The sequence below is a fragment of the Rhinoraja longicauda genome, chromosome 12, assembly GCF_053455715.1.
Source record: "Rhinoraja longicauda isolate Sanriku21f chromosome 12, sRhiLon1.1, whole genome shotgun sequence".
Classification (NCBI taxonomy): domain Eukaryota; kingdom Metazoa; phylum Chordata; class Chondrichthyes; order Rajiformes; family Arhynchobatidae; genus Rhinoraja; species Rhinoraja longicauda.
The window spans coordinates 37689589-37713675 of NC_135964.1; the positions used below are offsets into that span (position 1 = coordinate 37689589).

Consider the following 24087-nt stretch of genomic DNA (forward strand, 5'->3'; position numbering starts at 1 on the left):
GCACCAATCCAGATGCTTCACCAGTGGTCGCATGTTTATGATCACAAAAAAAACAACCTCCCTCATCATCCTCTGTCTTCTGTCATCCAAAATACTAAGGATACCAAGAGAAAACTAGTTATCCAGTTTTGATATTTGATAATGTGCACCTTTACTTTGAGGAATAGTATGTCCAATGGTTCTTCAGAAAACCTATTGATGGGACTAAGTGCACAAAATTTTAAACGTATTTGGGGTGTTTTCTTTCGATGTTCTAAATATTGTTTTTGAATTATACAATTATAATGTTAACCAAGGTTACGTAGGAAGTTGAGCCAATATTGTTTTCAGCAATCCTTGTTTTTTGAAAAGTTGAATGCTGTCCTGTCGATTCTAGAATGAGAATCAAACTAAACATTTCAAAAAGAGAAGGTAGGGGATTTAGAATCTTAACAATTATTTGGTACCCAAGGTATTTGTGTGGAATTCGTGCAATCGTAGATCCCTCATGACTGCAGGGATTGAGTAAGATATTTGTTTTGTTTATTCAGTGTTCTGAAAATGGAGCCAGACTCGTTTGCCTGCTGTGATGTATGTGGTAGGCTGCTGTTTCAACTCCAGAAGAAATATGGTTCTATATTTTGATCATTCTCCATTGAGGAATTTGAATTTCTCCCTTTTTCATTCGAGTTTGCCTTCTCTTTGTAGGTGAGCATTGGTCATCTTGGCTTTTAGGAGAATGCAACTTGCAGATGAGGCACAGGAGGAGACAAGCTTATTTTATTAATTAATTCTAACCTTAATTTTCCTGCGTAACTAGTGTTGTGAAATGCCTTTAGAACAGGTATTGGATAATTTTCTAGCATTACCAGGTATTCATTCATTTTTTGGTTCTTTGGCTCTGATGCCATTTTGGTGTGCAGTCAATTTATTCGATTTTTATTTCGATTCATTTTGTTCCTTAAATATTATTTGATCTTGGAGGTTTCATTTTATAGTCTGCTCCTTTGCCACTTTGTGCCTTTTTAAAAATAATCTATTACCGTGGCAACTTCTCACAGTTTCATTCTTTGTGTTGTGCTTGAAATCACAATGAGAATTTGACTACATATTTCTGCTGTTAGCAGGATTACCCATTTCCATCTCCATATTGTCCCTTGGTTTCAGCGTTTCCTCGGCTCATCTGCCAGTGAACCAATCATCACTGTGTCCAGTGCCCTCTTGGACAGCTCCCTTACACAATGCACTTCATAAAACTGATACCACCCAAGTAGCTCTTTGTCTTAATGTACTCTTCCTGCAGGTATGGCTAATCCTTAAGCATGAGAATTCCGCCGTTAATTTTTCCACCATTTTTTAACCTAAGCCATTCTCTAAAACTACCCCTTTGACCCAGCTTCAGATCAAATGTCCGAATACTTTCTTATGTGACTCAGTTTTGTTTTAGATTCCTGAAAATTGCCTTGGGATGTTCTGCAACAGAAAGGGGCGATGTATTATGACATTAAAAATATTTCAAAATGTGTGTCTATTTCAAATTCAACATTCACAAACTCCATGAATGAATTTAAGTTTACAGAATTTTTTTTAAAACTTTTAAGTAATTAGGTGAAGTTTATCTTTTATATTTTATTGTGTTTTTTTCTCATTTCTAGTCTGGGGGAAATTTTAAAATTCCAAAGAAAAAGATCTCTGACGTGGACAAGGTAGAGACACAATCTCCTCTATCCAGACTTTGTGAAACACGAATTGAAAATTTAAAAGCATCAAATGTGAGTTAGAGAAATTAATTAACCAGTGTCTTCCTTCTAACTCTTGCCATACTTCCTAAAAAAGGTTGGCATTGGTAAGTTAATCAAGTGGGGTTTCAGTTTTTTTTGTTCACTCATAGATACTGGAGATTGATGTCAATATCAGTATTAATTTCTCCTTAATTGGTCTTGATGACACAAGCAGTGTTGGGAAACATTTAAGGTTTAACCATATTACCTTGGCTCTGGAATTGCTAGTTGCTATGGGGCACAGGGTTTCTCTTCAAAGGACACCATTGATTTTGCAGCAATCTGAGTTTTTGATTAACAGTAATTGCAAGGCCGATCCTGCTGTACCTTTCATGTCCTCAACTGGGAACTTAAGCTTAAAAGTACCTTTCTGTCCTCAACTGGGAACCTAAGCTTAAAAATACATTTAAAAGACTTCTTGTTGGCTTTCCTTACTAGTGGCTCTTCCACAACTCGGCCACATTGGGGGGGGGGGGGGGGAAAGTTTCTGAGTCATAGAGCTGTAGAGCGTGGAAATGGTCTACCTGTACTTCAGTTTGTCCATGCCAAACATATTTGCGTACAGGATAGACACAAAAAGCTGGAGCAACTCAGCTGGACAGGCAGCATCTCTGGAGAGAAGGAATGGGTGACATTTCGGGTCAAGACTTCTTCAGCCTGTCCTGCTGAGTCATTCCAGCTTTTTGTGTCTTATCTACGGTTTAAACAGCATCTGCAGTTCCTTCCTAAACATGTTTGCATACAGGATTAGTTCTGTTTGCCTTAATTTGTCCCCGCTCTTATTAGGATGAAATTTCAGCTGCCGTTACATCTTACCAACTGATCGATATTAAACTGTGTCGAAGACTTCGTACCTTCAGCTGCACTATCAATTTTCAAGTCACTTGTAAATCATGCTTCCTAAACATGCCTGAATTTTAACGTATGTATTTAATAAGGGTCTGTGAGTGTCCCAGAAAAGATCCCCGTGGTACATCACTAGTCATAGGCTTCCAATAACAAAGCAACCCTCCACCATCACCCTCTCTCTATTGCCAGGCCATTTGTGTTTTCAATTTGTTTCCTTGCCCTGAATCCCATGTGCTCTATCCTTTTGGATCAATTTCCGATAGGAGACCTTGTCGAAGGCCAAACTGAAGTTCATGTAGACTGCATCATGTACATAGTCCTCATTAATGCACTTTGTTATCTCTTTGGAAAAAGTTTTATCTTGCTAAAAGAATTAAAATTACTAGGGACTACTTTTTTATTGAGAGAAAAATGACAATGGCGTTCCATTTCTCGAAGTTCAGTACTATAACAGAAAGCTGGAAATCTCAAATCAGACAATGTTGGAAGTGCTCTTCCAATGTGAAGAGTTGGAAATGAGAATTTGTGTTCTCGCTCCATGTGTTTGTTAGTTGTTACTCGATGAGTTTAAAGAATACTATATGGTATGGTTTATTTTGTTGTGTTCGAAAAATATTTTTATATTTGTGTTTCGAGCAATCTACGTTTGTAAGTCTATGTCAAGTTGGCCTGATTAATTAAAAACTCTAGAACTCCTCCCTGACTCACAGAGAATACATCAGGCAGCTACATGGAAGTGGAGACCTCTTCTGGAAGTTAGATTGTAAAGCTTCATGCACAAATGTTCACATTTAATTTTACAATAAAGATGTTGGTACTAATCTCATTTTTAAAATGTATTGGTTACTTTTGTGCAGATGTAAAAGATTTATAATCATCATTATCTTGGGAAAGGTTTTTACTTCAATGACTCTTGAATTGGTGCTGTAGAAAATCCATCTCTATTTCTCTCAATAGACTAGAAATGCATGATTGAATTTTCTCCATATTTTTTACTAAGTTAATTTTGTTTGAAAAAACTCCTGCTGCAAAGCACCCAATTCTCTGCTAACTCTATTCTAATCTCATTGGAAGGGATCAGCCATGATCATATTGAATGGCTGTGATGGCTCGAAGGGCTGAATGGCCTACTCCTGCACTTATTTTCTATGTTTCTATGGAAGGGAGTTGAATGATGATACAACACTGAGGGTCTGCTTTGTACTTTCGGCGGATCGGTCCTCACCATTTGCGAAGTATTGTTGGAACAAGTGGAAAGGCATGTTATAGTGTAGATGATTCCAGTGACATTTCAGTTGAATATGTTTCCACAGAAAAAAGTGTTCAAATCTTAAATCTTCAATCTGTTTCCAGAAATATTGCCCATTGAATTATAATGCTTTCAATAAAACAAGAAATCGTCATACGATTGTTTATAATCAAAGGAGGAACTGCCAATCAAGACGCAACGTCACTACCGCTGGACAGCTGAAGTAAGAATATAATTAACTGTCCTTTCGTTAGTCTGATTGTGGGGATGATTCTTGAAATCATTTGTATATAAAGTTTGATGTGGCATGGTTCAAATAACAGTAGACAATTTTAATCAAAAATGTGCTGTTTAAGTTACTTTTCTAAGTTATCTGGTTAAGCTATTTAATCGAAACTGTGTTAAATTATAATGTCATCCAATATGCCATATGCTCAGATTTACTCCAGGGGGAAAGTCTCTATTGACCTTTTATTGGCCACCTTGGAGGGTGGCAAATGTGCCTCTATTCAAGAAGGGCTGCGGGGAAAAAAGCTGGGTACTATAGGCCATTGAGCATAACATCTGCAGTTGGAAAGTTACATGAGAGTATTCTGAGGGATAGGGCAGACAGGCATTTGGATGGACAAGGGCTGATTAGGGATAGTCAGCATGGTTTTGTACGTGGGAGGTTCTGTCTCACAAATCTGAGTTTTTTTAAGACGTGACCAAAAAGGTCGATGAGGACAGAGCTGGAGATTTTGTACACATGGACCTCAGTAAGGCATTCAACACGGTTCCACATGGTAGGCTGCTCTGGAAATTTAGATCGCATAGGATCCAAGGAGAGATAGTTGAGTGGATAGAAAATTGGCTTCACGGAAGGAAGCAGAGGGTGATAGTGAAAGGTTGTTTCTCAGACTGGAGGCCTGTGACTACTGTTGTGCCACAAGATTCGGTGCTGGGCCTGATATTGTTTGTCATCTACATCAATGATTTGAATGAGAACATACATGGCAAAATTAGCAAGTTTGCTGATGACACAAAAGCGGGTGGTTTTGCAGACAGTGAAGATGGTTGTGAGGTCGATTGGCCATGTGCGCTGAGGAATGGTTGATGGAATTTATTATAGAGAAATGCGAGGTGTTGCATTTTGGAAAGTCTAACATGGGCAGGACCTACACAGTGAATGGTAGGGCTCAAGGGAGTGTTGTAGAGCAGAGCGATCTAGGAGTGTAGGTGCATGGTTCCTTGAAGATCGAGTCGCTGGTAGATAAGGTGGTCTAAAAGGTTTTTGGCACATTGACCTTCATCAGTCAGAGTATTGAGTATAGAAGTTGAGATGTTATGTTGCGGCTGTATAAGCCCTTGGTAAGACTGCATCTAGTGTATTGTGTTCAGTTCTGGGCACCATGTTATAGGAAAGATGTTGTCAAGCTGGAAAGGGTACAGAGAAGATTTACGAGGATGTTGCCTGGATTAGAGGGTCTGCGCTATAGGGAGTGGTTGCGTAGGCTGAGATACTATTCCTTGGAGCACAGGAGGATGAGGGGTGATCTTATAGAAGTGTATAAAATCATGAAAGGAATAGATTGGGTAGATGCACAGTCTCTTGCCCAGAGTAGGGGAATCAAGGACCAGAGGACATCAGTTTGTGAAAGAGAGAAGATTTAATAGGAATCTGAGGGGTAGCTTTTTCCCACAAAGGGTGATGAGTGTATGGAACAAGCTGCCAGAGAAAGTAGTTGTGGCTGGGACTATCCCAACATTTAAGAAAGTTAGACAGGTACATGGATAGGACAGGTTTGGACGGATACATACCAAATGCAGGCAGGTGGGACTAGTACAGCTGGAACATGTTGGCTGGTGTGGGCAAGGTGAGTCGAAGGGCTTGTTTCTATGCTGTATCACTCTATGACCCTTTTATATATTTGTATTTGCAAGTAATGACTCGACCACCTAGTTAATCTTTTAATTACAGTTTACCTGCTGTATAATGTTATGGTAATTTGTTTTATTTTGCATCTTTATTTGTGTTATGTTTGCTTTAGTTATTTAGCTTAATGTAGTTTTTATCCTTTATTTATACAAGCCCATACAGTAAACCCTCAATATTCAGTTTCTTGTTGAAGCCCTTCTGCAAGAAAGACGACAAAGACTCTTATTTATAAAACGTTTGAAAATAATATGATTTGAATAATGCCTGCATTTGATTTTGGCATCGTGAGGTTTCAGTAAAATTGAAGGGAATAGGGAATCCAAAGTTGTGGCAAGTAGAATGGGGGAGGGCATCACTGGCTGGATCACACAAAATAAATGTAAAATGCTTATGGTTCTTGGAGGTCAATCATCTTGAACATAATGTATTATTGCCGGGGTCCATCAAACTTCATCATTATCCTGCCGATCATTACAAGATTATTCTTGGGGGTTTATGTTTACTATTTGGAACCCTATACTCCATATTTGCAACTTGGACAGGATTCGAGCATGGACTGGATTTGTGGAAAGAGACATTTATGCCACACATGTCGAGCATTGACCATCTGTACCATGTAAATCTGATCATCTTCCCTAGATGTTCAATGGTCGTACTGGCCATATAATCCAAAGTTAACATCTTTGAATCATTATTAACCAGAAATTTAATTTGACCAGATTATTGTTGCTCAAAAAACAGATCAGATATCAGATGCTCTGCTTTTCTGGATTCAACAATGTCTTTCCGCTATCTACAAGGAGTGAATAAAGGTGGACTGCATTGAGTGTTCTCTCCTGGCCATGATGAATGCCACAGCAACAGTTGTTCAAAAGATTTGCATCATCCAGGACAAACATCTGACATCTTAACATCCACCTTAAATGGTCACCTTCTCCACCACTGCAGTTGCAGTGGGCAATTCTCCACTTGCAATGCAACTGACCAAAAAACGCATCATATACACCTTTCCTAGTGCAATTAGAGCTGACCACAAATACTGGCCTTCCTTGTGATACTCATTCTGTATGTAAGCTAAAATAAAATGGAATAGATAACCATAACCACAGAAAGCATTAAGCCCAACTAGAAAGCGTAGAATGGAACCGAACTGTCCAAAATCTAATAATTGCATCTCCATGAAAAGTCCTAACCTTTTACTGTATTCAAACTTTTAATTTTCCCCACCTATCTTCATTTTACTTTGGCAGTGCTTTCACTAATACATTTTCTAAAATAAATGTGTTTGTTACACTTTGCTTACAACAGGGAACCCAGAATTATACTCAGAGATGTGCTGGCGACGGGTTCAGGAAGACAACATTTAATGCATCTAAAAAAAGGAGACTGCAGCAATGCCAAAAATACTGACACTTCACTTGCAAAGCATCACACATCAGCAACCAGTGAGCAAACAGATACCTGTCATGAGGAAATCAAAACATCTCACCATGATAGTCAATCCAACATTTTATTCAGCAGGTGGGTTTGTTCACGAGCTTTGCATCTACCAGCTGCAGAATGCACAAATGCTGTAGCATCTGTTTGGTTTCTTCCTGAAGTCAACAAAAACTTATTTACGCACTGGGGTTATGCAAGTTGCCTCAGGAACATGATGATTGCAGGAAAGTAGCTGTTCCTGAACCTGGTGGTGTGACCTCAAGCTCCTATAATGAAAGCAATGAGAAGAGGACATGGCCCGGACGGTGGGGATCATTTCTGATAGATGCCATTTTTGTGAAGCAATGACTTGTGTAGATATGTCCCGTGACTTATGTAGATGCGTTCAGCAGTAGGGAGGACTGTGCCCATGATGGACCAGGCTGAGTCCACCATTCTGCAGCCTATTACCTTTCTGTGGAAAGGCTCTTTGGAATAGCCGTACCAAGCAGGATAAATAGCAGGATAAATTTTCATTGCAATCAATGAAACTTTCTACAGTGTATCCGTAGAAGTTTATTAAAGTATTCAGTGATATGTCAAATTTCTTTAAACATCAAGGAAAGTAGAGCTGCTGGCCTGCCTTTTTCGTGATTACATGTATGCGCTGGGCCCAGGACAGGTATCTGAGTTGTTAATACCCGTGAATTTGTAGCTGCTAACTCGCCAACCCACCGATGAAAACTACTATATAATAAAAGAAATACACATATGAAACAATCATTTTCCATCTATTTTTGGTTGTTTTCCATATCATTTAACATTGGGAGCGTGGGTGAGGGGGGAAATCAATGTTATAATCCAGATGAATGCATTAATGCTGTAGACACAGGCTGTGACCACTAGATGGGGAGGCTGCACTCTATCTTGACTCCTTTGAAACTGGGAAATGCCTTTCAATATGTATTGTTGTTTACACCAGCATAAAAAAATCCTCCATCAAAAAAGACATAATAGGATTGACTGGTTTGGTTTAGTTTAGTTTATTGTCACATGTACCGAGGTACAGTGAAAAGCTTTTGTTGCGTGCTAACCAGTCAGTGGAAAGAAAAGACATGATTACAATCGAGCCATTCACAGTGTACAAATACTTGATAAAGGGAATAACGTTTAGTGCAAGATAATGCCAGTAGAGTCTGTAAAGTTAAAGACTTTGGTTCTACTCTTAACCACCAAGAATATTTTTGTCTTAAAATCGCACAAGAGTCAAGGAAAATTGAAGTCCCTGCGATGTGGGTACACCTATTTGCCAATCCCGCAGGGCTGCACATACTTCACTTCCTCTGGAGATGTTCTCTGTGGCACCTTGTGTAAACTGTCTGCCGACAGATGATCCTAATAGTTTGGTGCTCTGATTAATGGCTCCAAATTAGAAGTAATACTAGCAAGTTTGCAGATGACACAAACCTGGGTGGCAGTGTGAACTGCGAAGAGGATGTTAGGAGGTTGCAGGGTGACTTGGACAGGTTGCGTGAGTGGGCAGATGCATGGCAGATGCAGTATAATGTAGATAAATATTATCCACTTTGGCGGCAAAAACAAGGAAGCAGATTATTATCTCAATGGTGTCAGATTAGGTAAAGGGGAAGGGCAGCGAGACCTGGGTGTCCTTGTACACCAGTCACTGAAATTAAGTGTGCAGGCAGGCAGTGAAGAAAGCTAATGGCATGTTGGCCTTCATAACGAGAGGATTTCAGGATAGGAGCAAAGAGGTCCTTCTGTGGTTGTATATGGCCCTGGTGAGACCACACCTGTAGTATTGTGTGTAGTTTTGGTCTCCTAATTTGAAGAAGGACGTCCTTGCTATTGAGGCAGTGCAACCTATGTTCACGAGGTTAATCCCTGGGATGGAGGAACTGTCATATGAGGAAAGATTTGAAAGACTGGGCTTGTATTAACTGGAGTTTAGAAGGATGAGAGGGGATCTTATAGAGATGTATAAAATTATAAAAGAACTGGACAAGCTAGATGCAGGAAAAATGTTCCCAATGTTGGGGGAGTCCAGAACCAGGGGGCACAGTCTAAGAATAAAGGGGAGGCCATTTTGAAACTGGGGTGAGAAGAAACGTTTTCACCCAGAGAGCTGTGAATTTGTGGAATTCTCTATCGTGGAAGGCAGTGAAGGCCAATTCAATGGATGAATTTAAAAGAGAGTTAGATACTCTAGGGGCTAGTGGAATCAAGGGGTATGGGGAGAAGGCAGGCACAGGTTACTGATTGTGGATGATCAGCCATGATCACAATGAATGGCGTTGCTGGCTCGAAGGGCCAAATGGCCTCCTCCTGCACCTATTTTCTATGTAACATTCTAAGAGCTTTGCCACTTGTGGAAGTGTCTTAGCATGTTTGCCAGGGTCAGGTCACAGTACTATGCCTTTCAAGAACTGTTTCTGACCGAAGCCTTATTATGTCTTGTTACCCTTCTGATTATTGGGTACGGAGGCTCGGATCTCTGTAATGAGGCAGGCAAATCCAGATTGAAAGGGATTCCGTAGTGCCGCACATGAGTTACTAATTTCTGTGGTCCCTTCCTACCTGTTCTCCAAAATAAAACATTTTTTTAATCTCGAATCCCACAAACACTAACTCCTTTCTCCTTCTAAAATCTACTCTATTTGAAAATTGTGCTATAATTTCCTCATTAATCTTTTTCCCTTTCTGTCTTATGAGACCTAATATAAAGATGCAGATCAGCAATGTCATTTTAGCTAATGTATCTTTTTAATTGAAGACCAATTTTCTTATTAATATTCAGATTTTCCTAAAGATTTCCTCTCAATGTAGGTATGTCTAGTCATGTTGATCAGTTTCCGTTTTTTTTTTAAGAGAATATATATTTCTTTAGGCCTTGTATTTTATTGCTGATATTGCTCCTTCTTTTGGGCACCCTTGCCTTGCTAAAATATTACACAGACGACCGACCCCATGTTATGGTAAGTTGGATAATGGAAATTCGCCCTTACAACATTTTCAGAGCACCAGCCAAAAATTTTAAATACTGAATAGAATTCACTCTGATGGAATTCAATGGCAAAAATGTTTTTTCCTACTGGCGTTTCTTGACGCATTTGCAGATGATGCGGTTTTGCATGAAAGAAAATTCTGATATGGACAATTACCCAGGCACGCAACCTCTCCTTTACATGGGGATCACTTGTATAGTTCTCCCCAGTCAACAAAGTAGTCAGGTTCCGAAAGAATCCTACATCATATGCAAATTTATTAAATGGGAGATACAGTAAATTCTTAACAGGATGGTCAATAATAAGAAAAAATCAGAAGGCAATCCAGGAGGGATGCAGTAAATCAAAAGCAAACTATATTTGTTATGACAAGTTGAAACATCCAAGTTGAAACTTGCAAGTCTTTCATGCTGTGGCTGTGGCCAAGTTGCCAAATAAGGAGGGCAGGTGTTCAAGATTTTTTTCCCTATTTTAAATAACTTACTTATTTCATAGACCTTCCCATTATGTAAAAGATTGTTAAAAGTTACTGTCAGTTTAACCATAGTCCTTCCAAGTTTGTAACCAAGTTTTCTTTACTGTATTAAATGTAAACTTTTAAGGTATTCTCATTTTATTTCCCACAGTCGAAATGCCAGGTGCAGAGTAGTCAGCATAAGTTTATCTTTCTTGTAATTAATGCAACTCGTTTTCCCTTGATTATTATTTTTATGCCCAGCCAAACCCTTTTTGTTATTTTAAACTGCTGTGTAACTATGTATACCTTTATGCAAATTTAACAAATATTATAAAGACATGATAAAATATGGTTCACACTGTATATCAAGCACATTTCATAAGTTAATATCTCACATTATTTCTCTAAAGTAGAAGTAACTTTAAAGTAGAAACAAATTCCAATATGGATATTTTTTAATTGTTACATGATTTAAAAAAATCTATATTCAAGATAGTGTAATAGCACTGGGCGTACAGTGGCACATTTGTTAATGCTGCTGCCTCACAGTGCCAGAGACCCAGGCTCAATTCTGACCTCCAGCATGGTCTATGTGGAGATTGCACCTTCTCCCTGTGACCCGGTGGATTTCCTCTGGCTGTTCCGGTATCCCCTTTCATCCCAAAGATGTGAGGCTTGCAGGTAAATTGACCTCTAAATTGCCTCTAGTGTTTCGGGAGTGGCCGGGAAAGTGGAATAATATAGAACTAGTGTGAACGGGTGGTCGACGGTCGGCATGGACTCAGTAGGGCCTGTTTCCATGCTGTATCTCTAAACCAAAGTACCGGAATCTATTGTCTGCAGTTAGATGATATTTAGGAAAAAAGGTCATCGCTTTTATTGGAAGGTTTCCATTACGAAGCACTGAGGTTTTTGCTTAAATTTACTTATTGCATGGAGTTTGATCATTTTCAGTGGGGGGCAAACCGAGAGAAAATTAGAATGTCGCATCCGGAAGCAGAATGAAAATTCAGTCAGACCAAAGGAAGATGATAGTTCATCACTGAGAATTTCAGAGAAAGAAGTCAAAGGTGCGTGGAATTGTATTATCTATTGTGTTAATGTGCTATTATAATCATATTAAATACCATGAGTAGAAATGTTTACAACCACCGCAGACATAATCTATTTCATCCAGCATGAGAAAAGTCTGAACATCAAACATTAATTTGTCTCTAACGATGGCTTGAAGAAATTCAACTTTTTGATCCGCCAGTGATCTGACACAATTTTGGTCACATAATTTACTTGTTTCTGAAATGATGATTGGTTAGATCGAAGATATTGCAAATATTTGTCACTGGAGTTGAACATCTTTATTTAGGGATCAGCCATGATTGAATGGCAGTGTGGACTCGATGGGCCGAATGAGCCTTCTGATCCTATAACTTATGAACTTACAGTTGCAATCTGTGCCACCTCATATCATCTGCAAGGAAATGCCTGTTATTCTAATTGTGATTGAAAGGCATGAGTTTGATTGACCTGTCCGACCTCTTTTCCCTTGTTTTTCTGCTCTTTGAACCCGATAGTTGCATGGTTGTATATGCCTCAGCCAGTCTTCTGCACTAATCAATTGTTAATTTTGTTAATTTAGCCCTGGTATCATTCTAAGTGACTCTGTGCACTAATCCTACTATTGCCACATTTCAGAAACACATCAGACTGCAGATGCAAGAATCTGAAGGTTCCCGACCCAAAATATCCTCTGTCAATTTCCCTCCACAGATGCTACAGGGCATGCTGATTGCCTAATTATTGCTACCAAGTATTTTACAGACCTATAATAATGATCAATTTTGCCTCTCTTCCCTATATGCTCTAATAAATGTAATTTAAATAAGTTACAATAACCAGGTTAACATAAATAATAAAGAGCAAGAATGGACTTTGGAAGATTCCTGTTTTTTATGACATGTACTGTAACAGCTTATGTGTGATGTTCCCAATTGAACTTATCCCTGTCATGTTAAGGTTCCTGTTAAATCTCAGGCACATTCACAATTTTTACTGAGACGAATGTGCAAGAAGAAATCTTTAGGAAAATCTAGATTTTAACATGAAAATTATTTTTGCAAAATGATTACCTTGCAGAATATGTAGGAAGGAACTGCAGATGCTGTTTTACACCGAAGATAGACACAAAATGCTAGAGTAACTCAGCGGGTCAGGCAGCATCTGGAAAAAAGGAATAGGTGATCTTTCGGTTTGAGACCTTCAGACTATTATTTTTGAATGGACATTATGATAAAACACAATCATTGACACTCCTGTGCACGTTTGGAAATAGTACATTTAAGTTTTTTGCTCAAGTCTTCACACATAATGCCCAAAACCTCTTTTTGGCACCAACAGATTTGGAATTTAGTTTCTCAATACAGTACAGGGAAGCTTCGGATCCACCATTATCTGTAATATCAGGGTGCCCAGACTTATAAAGAGTTTTTAACTCCGTATTATCCCAGGATTATTGTTCAATGCTAATGGAAGATCTTATTTCGAAAGCAACTGCCTTTGTGACTTATTTTAAGAGAGTTATCTTGATGATTGATTTTTGGCAAGCCTTCACAGCGTTCTCAAGAGCATGGTATGGTCTGGAACAATCTGCTACTTTTAAATGCTTAAGACCATGAGAAAGATGAAAATGCATTGTCATTTCCTAAAGTAATTCCAAACACAAATCCCAGTAGTGAAGGTAGAATAACTTGCAAAACTTTGATGCCATTTGGCACTATGTTTTAATTGACGTTACCCAACCTCCAGAAAGTTGGTTGCTGTCAGTGTTAAAGTTTTCACCAGAAATGCTTTTTATCATCATTTTGCAGAGATGCCCAATTCCTCATCAATCCTCCGAGAGATGTTCTGATAAGGAATTGACCGTCCTGTTCACACTCTACTCCAGATCCAAAGCAGCTGAAGGGGCTGGGAGGGAACTTGCCTTTGAGGTAGCTGCTTTACAGCACCAGGGACCCGGGTTTGATCCGGAGTACGGTGCTGTCTGTACGGAGTCTGTACACTCTGGTCTGCGTGGACTTGGTGGACCGAAGGACCTGTTTCCATGCTGCATCTCTAAAGCTGACCCTGCTCTACAATGTTTGTGGACAAATACATCAATCAAAACATTTTGTCCACTAACTCCAATGTGTTGTCTTTTCCACTACCAAACCAGCAACCCTTCCAATGCTTTCATCTTTGTAGTCATTCTTTTGGCCAACGTGTTAGGAAATAATGGAGATCCCAATTAACAGAGTTGGTAAGATGCTGAGAACAATCTACTGCGATAAGAAGTAGATGCTTGTTTATACATATTGCATTTCACAATCCCAGGATGCCCAGAAGCTGTGCAGCTGTTGATGGATTTTTGAAGTGTAAAATAGGAATCTTTGCCACATATTTGTCACAAGATCCCACAAGCAGCAATATGATATTGACCAGATTTTGTATTTGTAATTTTAAAGTTGAGAAAACCTTCACAATATCTATAGGACTAATGTAGTTCACTGATTTCAGAATTTGAATCAAACTGCTGAAATTTAGCGCTGTGAAGTTATGTGAAAATGGCACGTGCAATGAAGTGTTTTTTTGTTTCTTGCTCCAGGCATTTGCAGAATAAAGCTGACAGGAAAAGGAGAGCAGCTGTCTGAACATACAAAAATAAATGAAAGCCAGTGCAAAGTAAATGTTCAGAAAGACCCTATGACAGATTCACCTCTTCCAAGCCCCAAGAAAAAAAGATTATGCACTGAGCTTCAGGATCATCCTCTCAGAGGAGAGGTTGCATGTTCTCAGGTTGGTCACACATTTTAGCAGTCATTTACAAGGCATTTTCAAAATCATATAGATCCATGTAGTTCTCGTTGAATAACTTGTTTAAATAACTTGGAGTTCAGGAAATTTACTTTAGGTTGATTGATTTTGTTCAACAAAAGTATTTTTATGTTATCTTTAACTAGCCTTTTCACGTTGGACAAGCTGACCTAAGTAAGGGAATTGGAGGGGAAATGGTGTCTACCAATGGTTCAGTGGTTCTTTATTACCACATGTACAAATGTACAGTGAATTTCTTTTCATATAGTTTAGAAAATTATTACCACAATTTTACATACAGTTCAGAAACGTATTACCACAACTTTGTCTTGGATCAAGTTCTGAGCATTAATATGGGAGAAGTCATGGATCTAAATGGTTAAATTGGGTGATATATCTGAATTTATTTGAATTTGGTGAAGCCAGAGTTTAATGTTACAGTGTTTTACAAACAAGCCAAGCAGAAAGAAAAACATCATGTCAGACACAAAATGCGTGACAGGCAGCATCTCTGGAGAGAAGGAATGGGTGACGTTTTGGGTCGAGACCCTTCTTCAGTCTGCCTTCTGTGTCTACCTTCGATTTAAACCAGCATCCGCAGTTCTTTCCTCGACATCATGTCAGAGCTCATTATTGCTACTTCAAAATAGTTGATCACTTAATTGTATGAGACGTCACATATGGAATCAGGATACAAGGATGCATTATTGATTGCAAGGTGCCAGTTTTATTAATGTTTTCTCTAGATAATATTATCTAGATAAATGTTGTCACCCAGACCATTTTAGACACCATTGCTATTGACATTCTTGCTATTGAGGGAGTGCAGAGTAGGTTCACTAGGTTAATTCCCAGAATGGCGGGACTGTCATATGTTGAAAGATTGGAGCGACTAGGCTTGTATACACTGGAATTTAGAAGGATGAGAGGGAATCATATAAGATTATATAATCATATAATCATATATCATATAATCATATTGAAACATATAAGATTATTAAAGGATTCGACACGCTAGAGGCAGGAAACATGTTCCCAATGTTGGGGGAGTCCAGAACCAGGCCATTTAGAACGGAGATGAGGAAAAATGTTTTCACTCAGAGAGTTGTAAATCTGTGGAAATCTCTGCCTCAGAAGGCAGTGGAGGCCAATTCTCTGGATGCTTTCAAGAGAGAGTTAGTAAGAGCTCTTAATGATAGCGGAGTCAGGGGGTATGGGGAGAGGGCAGGAACAGGGTACTGATTGTGAATGATCAGCTATGATCACATTGAATGGCGGTGCCGGCTCGAAGGGCCCAATGGCCTACTCCAGCACCTATTGTCCATATTGTCATTAATCAACTCAATTAGATGAGTATATTGCTGGAACTGGAAATATCCCTGCCTTCTGAAACAGATGTGTAGTAAAGGAGAAGAAATTGTATTAGTTTTAGTAAACCCGCAACACTGGGTATTGTTGGATAAACCTTTCCCATGGTTTCATAGATTAATTAAATGTTTAGTGCACCCTTCCAAATTTGGCAGAAAGTTCCGCTTTCTTATTTAATTTCCGCCATTCCGATTTCGTTTCACATTTTTCCGCAAAACAGTTGGTAATTGCAATTTGTCAATTCGGCCACTAGAGATCGCTAGGGGTTCCGCGAGAAATCCCCTGCGCCCTGGAAGTCTCCCCGAAAATGTGGCAGCAAGGCTGGGCAAGGCAGCCAATCTCGACCTCATCGGGACTTCCATGGTCGATCGGTGGGTTGAATTTGCAACCTGCGGCCGGGGCACTGGAACACCAGCCCAGCTGGAGCCAGCACATCTATCCCCATTGGCCTGCTGCATAAACCAGCAAAGCTCTGGAACCAAGAGTGCCAGAAAATCAGTGGTGGAACTGTAATGAATAAATATTAAATTTAAGTGCAAGATTATATAACTAAATTAATTAATTAAGACGGGGCTAAAATATAAAACACAGCAGAAAAGCCAAATTCCACCTTTTGGGTTGATTATCAATTAATGTGCGAATTTACTTCAACAAATACCTCCGTATGCTTAGTCGAGTCGCATATATCAACTCTTTCTTCTTAACTTAGTCATACATTTTATGACCGTTGTTCTTTTATTCAATACCAAGAGAATTGGGATGTGTAAGGAAAAAGCAAAATAGAAAAAACAACACAAAACAATTTTTTCTGTGTGTTGCAAGAAGTATCTCTGTTCACTAACCTTTCTATAAATAGCAGAATATACTCATGATCGGCCTGACATTGTACATGTAGTTCAAGAACTACAGACTGCTGGAAATAATAGTCATTTTTCACCCATGAATGTATCGCAACATGTGCATACCTTTTTTTTCTGAAAAGTTGGATTATGCACCATTTTATGAATTTTGATGTAAAATTCTGAATTTTGGACATCAAAATTATGAATTTGTAAAATCAAATGTTGGGAGGTCTGTTGGTGTATGAATGATGCACAGTTTAGATAGGCAAAGTGTTCATGGAGCTTTGTCGTTTAAGCTGAAAATATCTTTATTTTTCCGGAAGGATGGTGAGGATTCGCTGAAGAAGCTGCTTAAATGTCTAACATGCGAAGAGCAGACTCAAAATTGTCATTGCTTTAACAATAATGCAGAAGATAAGGATCCACTTATGGAGATCTCCCAAACTGAATCTGGTCCACAGCAAGAGACATTTTCGTCATTGAATACAAAGCAACAAAGCCCCAATCATAGGGACCAAGAACCTGTCAATAACAACCCTTCATCCCCGGATGGTGATATTAATCGGAAAGTATCCCAGTGTCCTCCAGTACAAAATGGACAGAAATCTGGAAATTTGCCTATATTGAAGCTTCAGATTAAGCCCTTAAAACCAGTGGTTGTTTCAAGCGAACCAAGTGAGTATTATATTGCGCTGATTGATGTTTCAGAAGGTATAATGATTTCGTACTGATTGATTGATGCAAGACTGACAAAAATGGTAAAACAAGACTTTAAGGAAATGTTCAAAGTTTGTCAAGTCTTTGGCCTACTGAGATTTTGAAAGGTACTTTTTGTGCAGCAAACAATATGCACTGCAATTGGCTAGACTTGGCTTATAAATATCTGTGGTTCTGAACAGAGCTGTCGTGATTTACATGTTTAAATCCCAGCAAGTCCTGAACTTCTGCGTTTGTAATAGTTAATGCTGTATCTATTGATAGAGTCCAGAGGTGGATCTCAAACTTGCTGAGGTTCCCCAAATGGTGAACCTGAGTTTGGATCTTACACCAGTTAGACCTGGCACAGGATCCACAGCCCCTTGGATTTCAATGGGAAATGTAGGGCTGTAAAGAAGAAAGCAAAAGGGAAGGTAAGCTCTTTAATTATCCCAGTCTTGTGCAATGTTGTTAGTTTAAAAAAAAGTACTTGGATCACGTTTCATTTTAATAGGTTTTAGATGTATCTGAATGTTGGAGACTTTTGGAGATATGAGGTTTGAGGCATTTGTTTGAACTTGAGCAGATAGGATGTGTTGAAACACATCAAAATTCATTATGCTACTACCATTAGCAGTTGTATCATCAATGAAGATAAGTGAGCCAGTACCTTCAGCAGCCAGACATGCCCAGGTCATAACACCCACACCACCATGTTTCACAGATGAGGTGGTATGCTTTGGATCTTAGGCAGTTCTTTCTCTCCTCCATACTTTGCTCTTGTCATCACTTTGATATAAGTTCATCTTCGTCTCATCTATCCACAAGTTCTGTTTTCCAGAACAGTGGTTGCTCTTTTTGAAGTACTTCTTGGCAAACTGTAACTTGGCCATCCTATTTTTGGGGCTAACTAGTGGTTTGCATCTTGCAGTGTAGCCTCCATATTTCTGTTCATGAAGTCTTCTGTGAACAGCGGTCATTGACAAATCCACACCTGACTCTTGAAGAGTGTTTCTGATCTGTCGGACAGTTGTTTGGGGATTTTTCTTTATAATAGAGAGCATTCTTCTATCATCAGCTGTGGAGGTCTTCCTTGGCCTGCCAGTCCCTTTGCAATTAGTAAGCTCACCAGTGCTCTCTTTCTTCTTAATGATGTTCCAAACAGTTGATTTTGGTAAGCCTAAGGTTTGGCTGATGTCTCTAACAGTTTTATTCTTGTTTCTCAGTCTCACAATGGGTCTTTGACTTTCATTGGCACAACTTTGGTGCTCATGTTGACCAGCTTTGGTCCAACAGCAATAAAAGTTTCCAAAGGTGATGGAAAGACTGGAGGAAAGACTAGGTGCTGAGAACTCTCTTATACCTGCATTAAGGAGGCAATTGAACACACCTGAGCAATCACAAACACCTATGAAGTCATGTGCCCCAAACATTATGGTGCCCTGAAATGGGGAGGGGGGGGGGATATGTATAAACACAGCTGTAATTTCTACATGGTGAAACCAAAATGTATAAAAATACCCTTTAATAAAATCTGACAATGTGCACTTTAACCACATGTGATTTTTTCTTACAAATCTCAAATTGTGGAGTATAGAGGCAAATAAATAAATGATGGGTCTTTGTGGAGAAAACATTATGGAGGGCACTGTATTTAAAACTACATATTTTGTTGTGTGGAATTTGCATTTGTATTGGAGTCACGCTGCTGAAAGGTATATCTAGTTTTATTCAAATACTTAATTGAAAGGTCCGGATACAATCTCAGTGATCAGTGAGGCTTGTGGTTTCCCTTTAGTCTCTGTGCCGCAGAACATGTGATTGTTGGTTCTAGTGACCGTTACAGTCCCAGGGTCCAGTAAGGAGTTAAATCCGAACCCACCTACTCAGACTCCCGTTTTCCCCTGGTTAGACACTTTCACATTGATAGTCCAGTACATGTCTGACCTATTTTATCCATCTTCACCCTGCTGCATCTGAATTGTTGGTCACCATGGCAACCCCTCCAATTTTCACTTCACCAATTATGTAATACCTTGGTACTAACATATTGGTACAGAGCTAATCAGATATAGAGAAGCACTAAATTGACTTCCTGACGGTTCATTCAAAGACTTAACTCCCCGAATGAGTCTCATGATCAGGCCTATTTTAGCAAGAGTAAAAAAGAGTGTGAATATATGAATATTAAATTTAATCCCAACAAGGTTTTATGTAGAAACAAGTAACTACGGATGCTGGTTTACACAAAAGGACACAAAGTGCTGGAGTAACTCAACGGGTCAGGCAGCACCTATGGAGAACACGAATAGCTGACATTTCGGGTCGTGATCTTTCTTCATTCAGACTGATGTCTGAATAAGGGTCCCAACCTGAAACATCACCCATCCACGTTCTTCAGAGAATGCCTTACTCGCTGAGTTACTCCAGCACTTTGTGTTATTTGAAGATTAGTTAATTATGGACGGCACAGTGGCTGCTACCTCACAGCGTCAAGGACCCGGGTTCAACACTGACTTTGAGTGCTGTGTGTGTGGAGTTTGCACATTCTCCCTCTAACCGCTTGGGTTTCATCTGGGTGTTCCAGTTTCCACCCACATCCCAAGGACGTGCTCCTAGTGTGCAGGGTGTGGATGAGAAAGTGGGATAACAGAGAACAAATGTGAACCAGGGCTGAAGGCCCTGCTCCCATTCTGTATCTTTCAATAAATCAATCAAACAATCAATATAATTTGTTGCTGAAGTGTTGACATATTTAAATTTGTCCATTGTTTCCCATATGGTTAATTATCAGTAACTAATAGATATGAATTAGCTGTGTGCTTTGCACAATATTTTGGATATCTTGCAACAGTGATTTGGTATTAAATATTGTGTGGGCGTTCTTCTCTAAAGATAAGGTCCAATGCAGAATTGTTAATGTAGTGTTGATTTTCATGCCTGTGGTTAGGATTCTAATGAGATCTGTCAACTCATCCCCAAGAAATATGAAAAATATTGAGGTGTACTCTACTTGCACTGATAACACTTTGTATCTTTCCAACTAATCGCCAATCCACTTGTCAAGAAACAAACAGTTTTCAAGGATTTAGACGATGAAGAGAGAATGCTTCAACAATATAAAACTGTGATAAAAATAAAACATATAATAAAACACCAATAATTCAATGGTAAAACCACAATAAACCAGTGAGCCTCATGCCTTTCTGCACACCGGGGATCCCTTAACTGTGGACTGCCTAGTAAACTCAAGGGTCCTGGCACTTTTTGGGATCCCAGCCTGAGAAATCCACTGTGCTCGCTCGCCCGTAGCATGCACTTATATAGAAACATAGAAAATAGGTGCAGGAGGATGCCATTTGGCCATTCGAGCCAGCACTGCCATTCATTGTGATCATGGCTGATCATCCACAATCAGTAACCTGTGCCTGCCTTCTCCCCATATCCCTTGATTCCACTAGCCCCAAGAGCTCTATCTAACTCTCTTTTAAATTCATCCAGTGAATTGGCCTCCACTGCCTTATGTGGCAGAGAATTCCACAAATTCACAACTCTCTGGGTGAAAAAAAGTTTTTTTTAACCTCAGTTTTAAATGGCCTCACCTTTATTCTTAGATTGTGGCCCTAGGTTCTGGACTCCCCCAACATTGGGAACATTTTTCCTGCATCTAGTTTGTCCAGTCCTTTCATAATTTTATACGTCTCTATAAGATCCCCTCTCATCCTACCAACTCCAGTGAATACAAGCCCAGTCTTTCCAATCTTTCATCATATGACAAAGCCGCCATCCCAGGGATTAACCTCGTGAATGTACGCTGCACTGCTTCAATAGCAAGGTCACCCTTCCTCAAATTAGGAGACCAAAACTGCACACAATACTCCAGATATAATCTCACCAGGGCCCTATACAACTGCAAAAGGACCTTTTTACTTCTATACTCAAATCCTCTCGTTATGAAGGCCAACATGCCATGAGCTTTCTTCACTGCCTGCTGTACCTGCACGCTTACTTTCAGTGACCGGGGTACAAGGACACCCAGGTCTCGTTACACTTCCCCTTTACCTAAACTGACACCATAGAGAAAATAATCTGCCTCCTTGTTTTTGCTGCCAAAGTGGATAACCTCACATTTATCTACATTATACTTCATCTGCCATATAATTAATAAGCTTGCACTTCTTTCCTTACCTACTAACCACAGATGCCAGCTACTTTTGGAAAACAAAGGCTAGCCTCCCTCACACAGGATTAAAGTTATTTACTGCAATGGGCCCCATGCTAGTCCAAATCACATTTTCATAAACTAGTTCCTCTCATCCCACTATCTTACTATATGTTTTGCCGCTACAGGCTCCCGTCACCTGGGAGCTTTTAACTGACAACTCCATTTCAGTTACGGATATGTTTTGACTATTTGCATTACACCACATTAAATAACGATTGGAAAAGGGCATTAGTCCTCAAAAATGTTAGAATGAATCCATCTGATTGTGTTTTCTCACATTGTATCTCAGTTGTGCTTTCCAGTGATGATGAAGATGGAGAAAAGGTGCAATCTCATCTCCAGTACACCACATTAACTCCAGAGACTAAGCGTTTACATCTGGGGAGTAAGCTGCTGCCAACTGACAACTGCAAAAGAGAAGTTGAGACTCAGTCAGCAAAGCGGGTGACAGAGAATGTAAAACCATATTCAATCGGGCAGGTAAGCATTATCAGAATTTATCCATAAATGCTTTGATTTCCTTTTAAAGATGTTTTGATCGTTCCAATATTACTGCAGAAAATGACTATTGACATTTCATAAGTGTGAAACTTAAGAAATAATATATTTCATCTCATTTTCACTTCGGTCATTTATTATAGTTCTACTGTGCACCTTTTTTTCATCAAAGTTTTAATTGATGCTGTAAATCCTGCACAAGAGCTTACCCTCTTGTATACAATTCATTGCTTTAAGTATTGTTTTCAGTTATAAATCTGTGTTCGTTAAATGTATTCAACATAACCATTACGCCTTGGGCAAAATACAAAGGGATGGGGTAATTTGGTGGGTCAGACAGCATCTGTGAAGAAAAAGGGCAGATAATGTTTCCAGTTGGGACCTCGTCAGGCCGAGTTACTTCAGCACTGTGTTGTGCTCAAGGTCCCGAGGTTTCTTGCTTCTTTGTAAGCATTATATTGTGATTTAAAAAAAAAGATCTTATGTATCATCGGAGTGGATTAATTAAAGGTTCATGTTTGCTCTCAATTTCCTTCATCTACAGTAAATTTATAAAATATTGGTTCAGAATAAGTTTTCTGATTCCTGATAGCTGATTTTTCATTTGATAACATATTTTTGACCCTTCTCAATGGACATATATTATATATAAAAAGGAAAACACTGGAAATTCTACACAGTTGAGAAGCAAAACACAGCTAGAGTTTTAGGTCGAAGACCTATTGTCAGTTGTGGGAAGGAGATAAAATAAACTTGTTAAGCTTCAGGGCAGATGGGGCAAGATTACATCTCTGTTAGGGTATAACGGTTTGACTGTGGAGCTAAGCTGTGAACAAGGTTTAAAAGGTAGAGATGCAAGATTGCAGATGTTGGAATCTTGAGCAAAACACAAAGTGCCGGCAGAACTCAGCGAGTCAGATAGCACCTCGGGAGAGAATGTGCTGGCGACATTTCGGGTCAGGACCACTCTTTGGACTCTGTCTCTCCATCTCCATCACAATGAACAGATTGTGTAGAAGTTTTTAAGTAATTTTGTTCTTACATTTGGGAGACTGGTCTGTACATATATCGATGCATGCATCTAAGCATTCTCTGGCCAGAGTAATGTGAGGTTTTATTGATGTAATCCATATATATTTTAAATTAAAGTGTCTATCACCCCTAGCAGGCAAATGGTTTGGACATCGTCTTTCAGCAGATGCTTTCAAATTGGTTTTCGCAATCACCAAAATAAAAACCTGGGGTGCCACACACCCCTTTTGGAAATTATTGCTAATCTCTGAATAGCAGGCAAAGTCAGTAGAAATCAGCAGCTTGAGTAATGTAAAAAATAAATTATGTTGATTCCTTAACTGAAATACTTATTCTTGCATATCTCTGAAGTTGATTAATTATGTTCAGGATGCAGGTGAAACAAATGAGAAGAATAAGTTAGCTGATGCAATGCAGAGTACAGAAGATTCTTTGGATGCTAGCACGATGACAAAAGCAACGTTGGATCTCACTTTTGTGGCCGTACACATGGGAGAAATTGAAGGAAATGATCGAGGTTCTGTAATGGTATGTTGTTTTACGTGGGATTGGATTGTCCAAAGTTGGAGAGGGAGAAATAAGTATTGATTTATTATTGTCATGTGCAGTGAGATACAGTGAAAAACTTTGTTTGCATGCTATCCAGTCAAATCATTCTATAAGTGAGTACAATCAAGCCATTTACAAGTACAACAAATAGTGCAAAGACAAAAATAACCTGCAGGATGGAGTGTAGATATTATTGCTTATAGATACAGAGAAGGTGCAGGTTAAAAAAGAAGTGCACTGTAACAATAACATAGGTTGGAAGATCGGGACTGCACCCTAGCTTATGGGAGGACTGTTCAGTAGTCTGATAACAGTGGGGAAGAAGTTGTTCCTGAATCATGTGGTTCGTGCTTTCA

At 39.2% G+C, this 24087-nt stretch overlaps 1 protein-coding gene across 6 annotated transcripts in view; it reads left to right on the forward strand.

Annotated features, from left to right (window-relative positions):
* Positions 1–24087, forward strand: part of LOC144598927 (sentrin-specific protease 7) — a 69958-nt gene that overhangs the window by 15732 nt on the left and 30139 nt on the right. For 2 of the 6 annotated variants that reach the window (XM_078409515.1, XM_078409516.1), the window contains exons 4-11: positions 1635–1751; positions 3963–4081; positions 7085–7297; positions 11630–11745; positions 14313–14503; positions 17055–17406; positions 21942–22132; positions 23552–23710. In XM_078409515.1, the coding sequence (XP_078265641.1) occupies positions 1635–1751; positions 3963–4081; positions 7085–7297; positions 11630–11745; positions 14313–14503; positions 17055–17406; positions 21942–22132; positions 23552–23710 (1458 nt within the window). Of the gene's footprint in view, positions 1–1634; positions 1752–3962; positions 4082–7084; positions 7298–11629; positions 11746–14312; positions 14504–17054; positions 17407–21941; positions 22133–23551; positions 23711–24087 lie in introns of those variants that run through there. The other 4 variants (XM_078409519.1, XM_078409518.1, XM_078409520.1 and 1 more) reach the window with 4 other exon arrangements.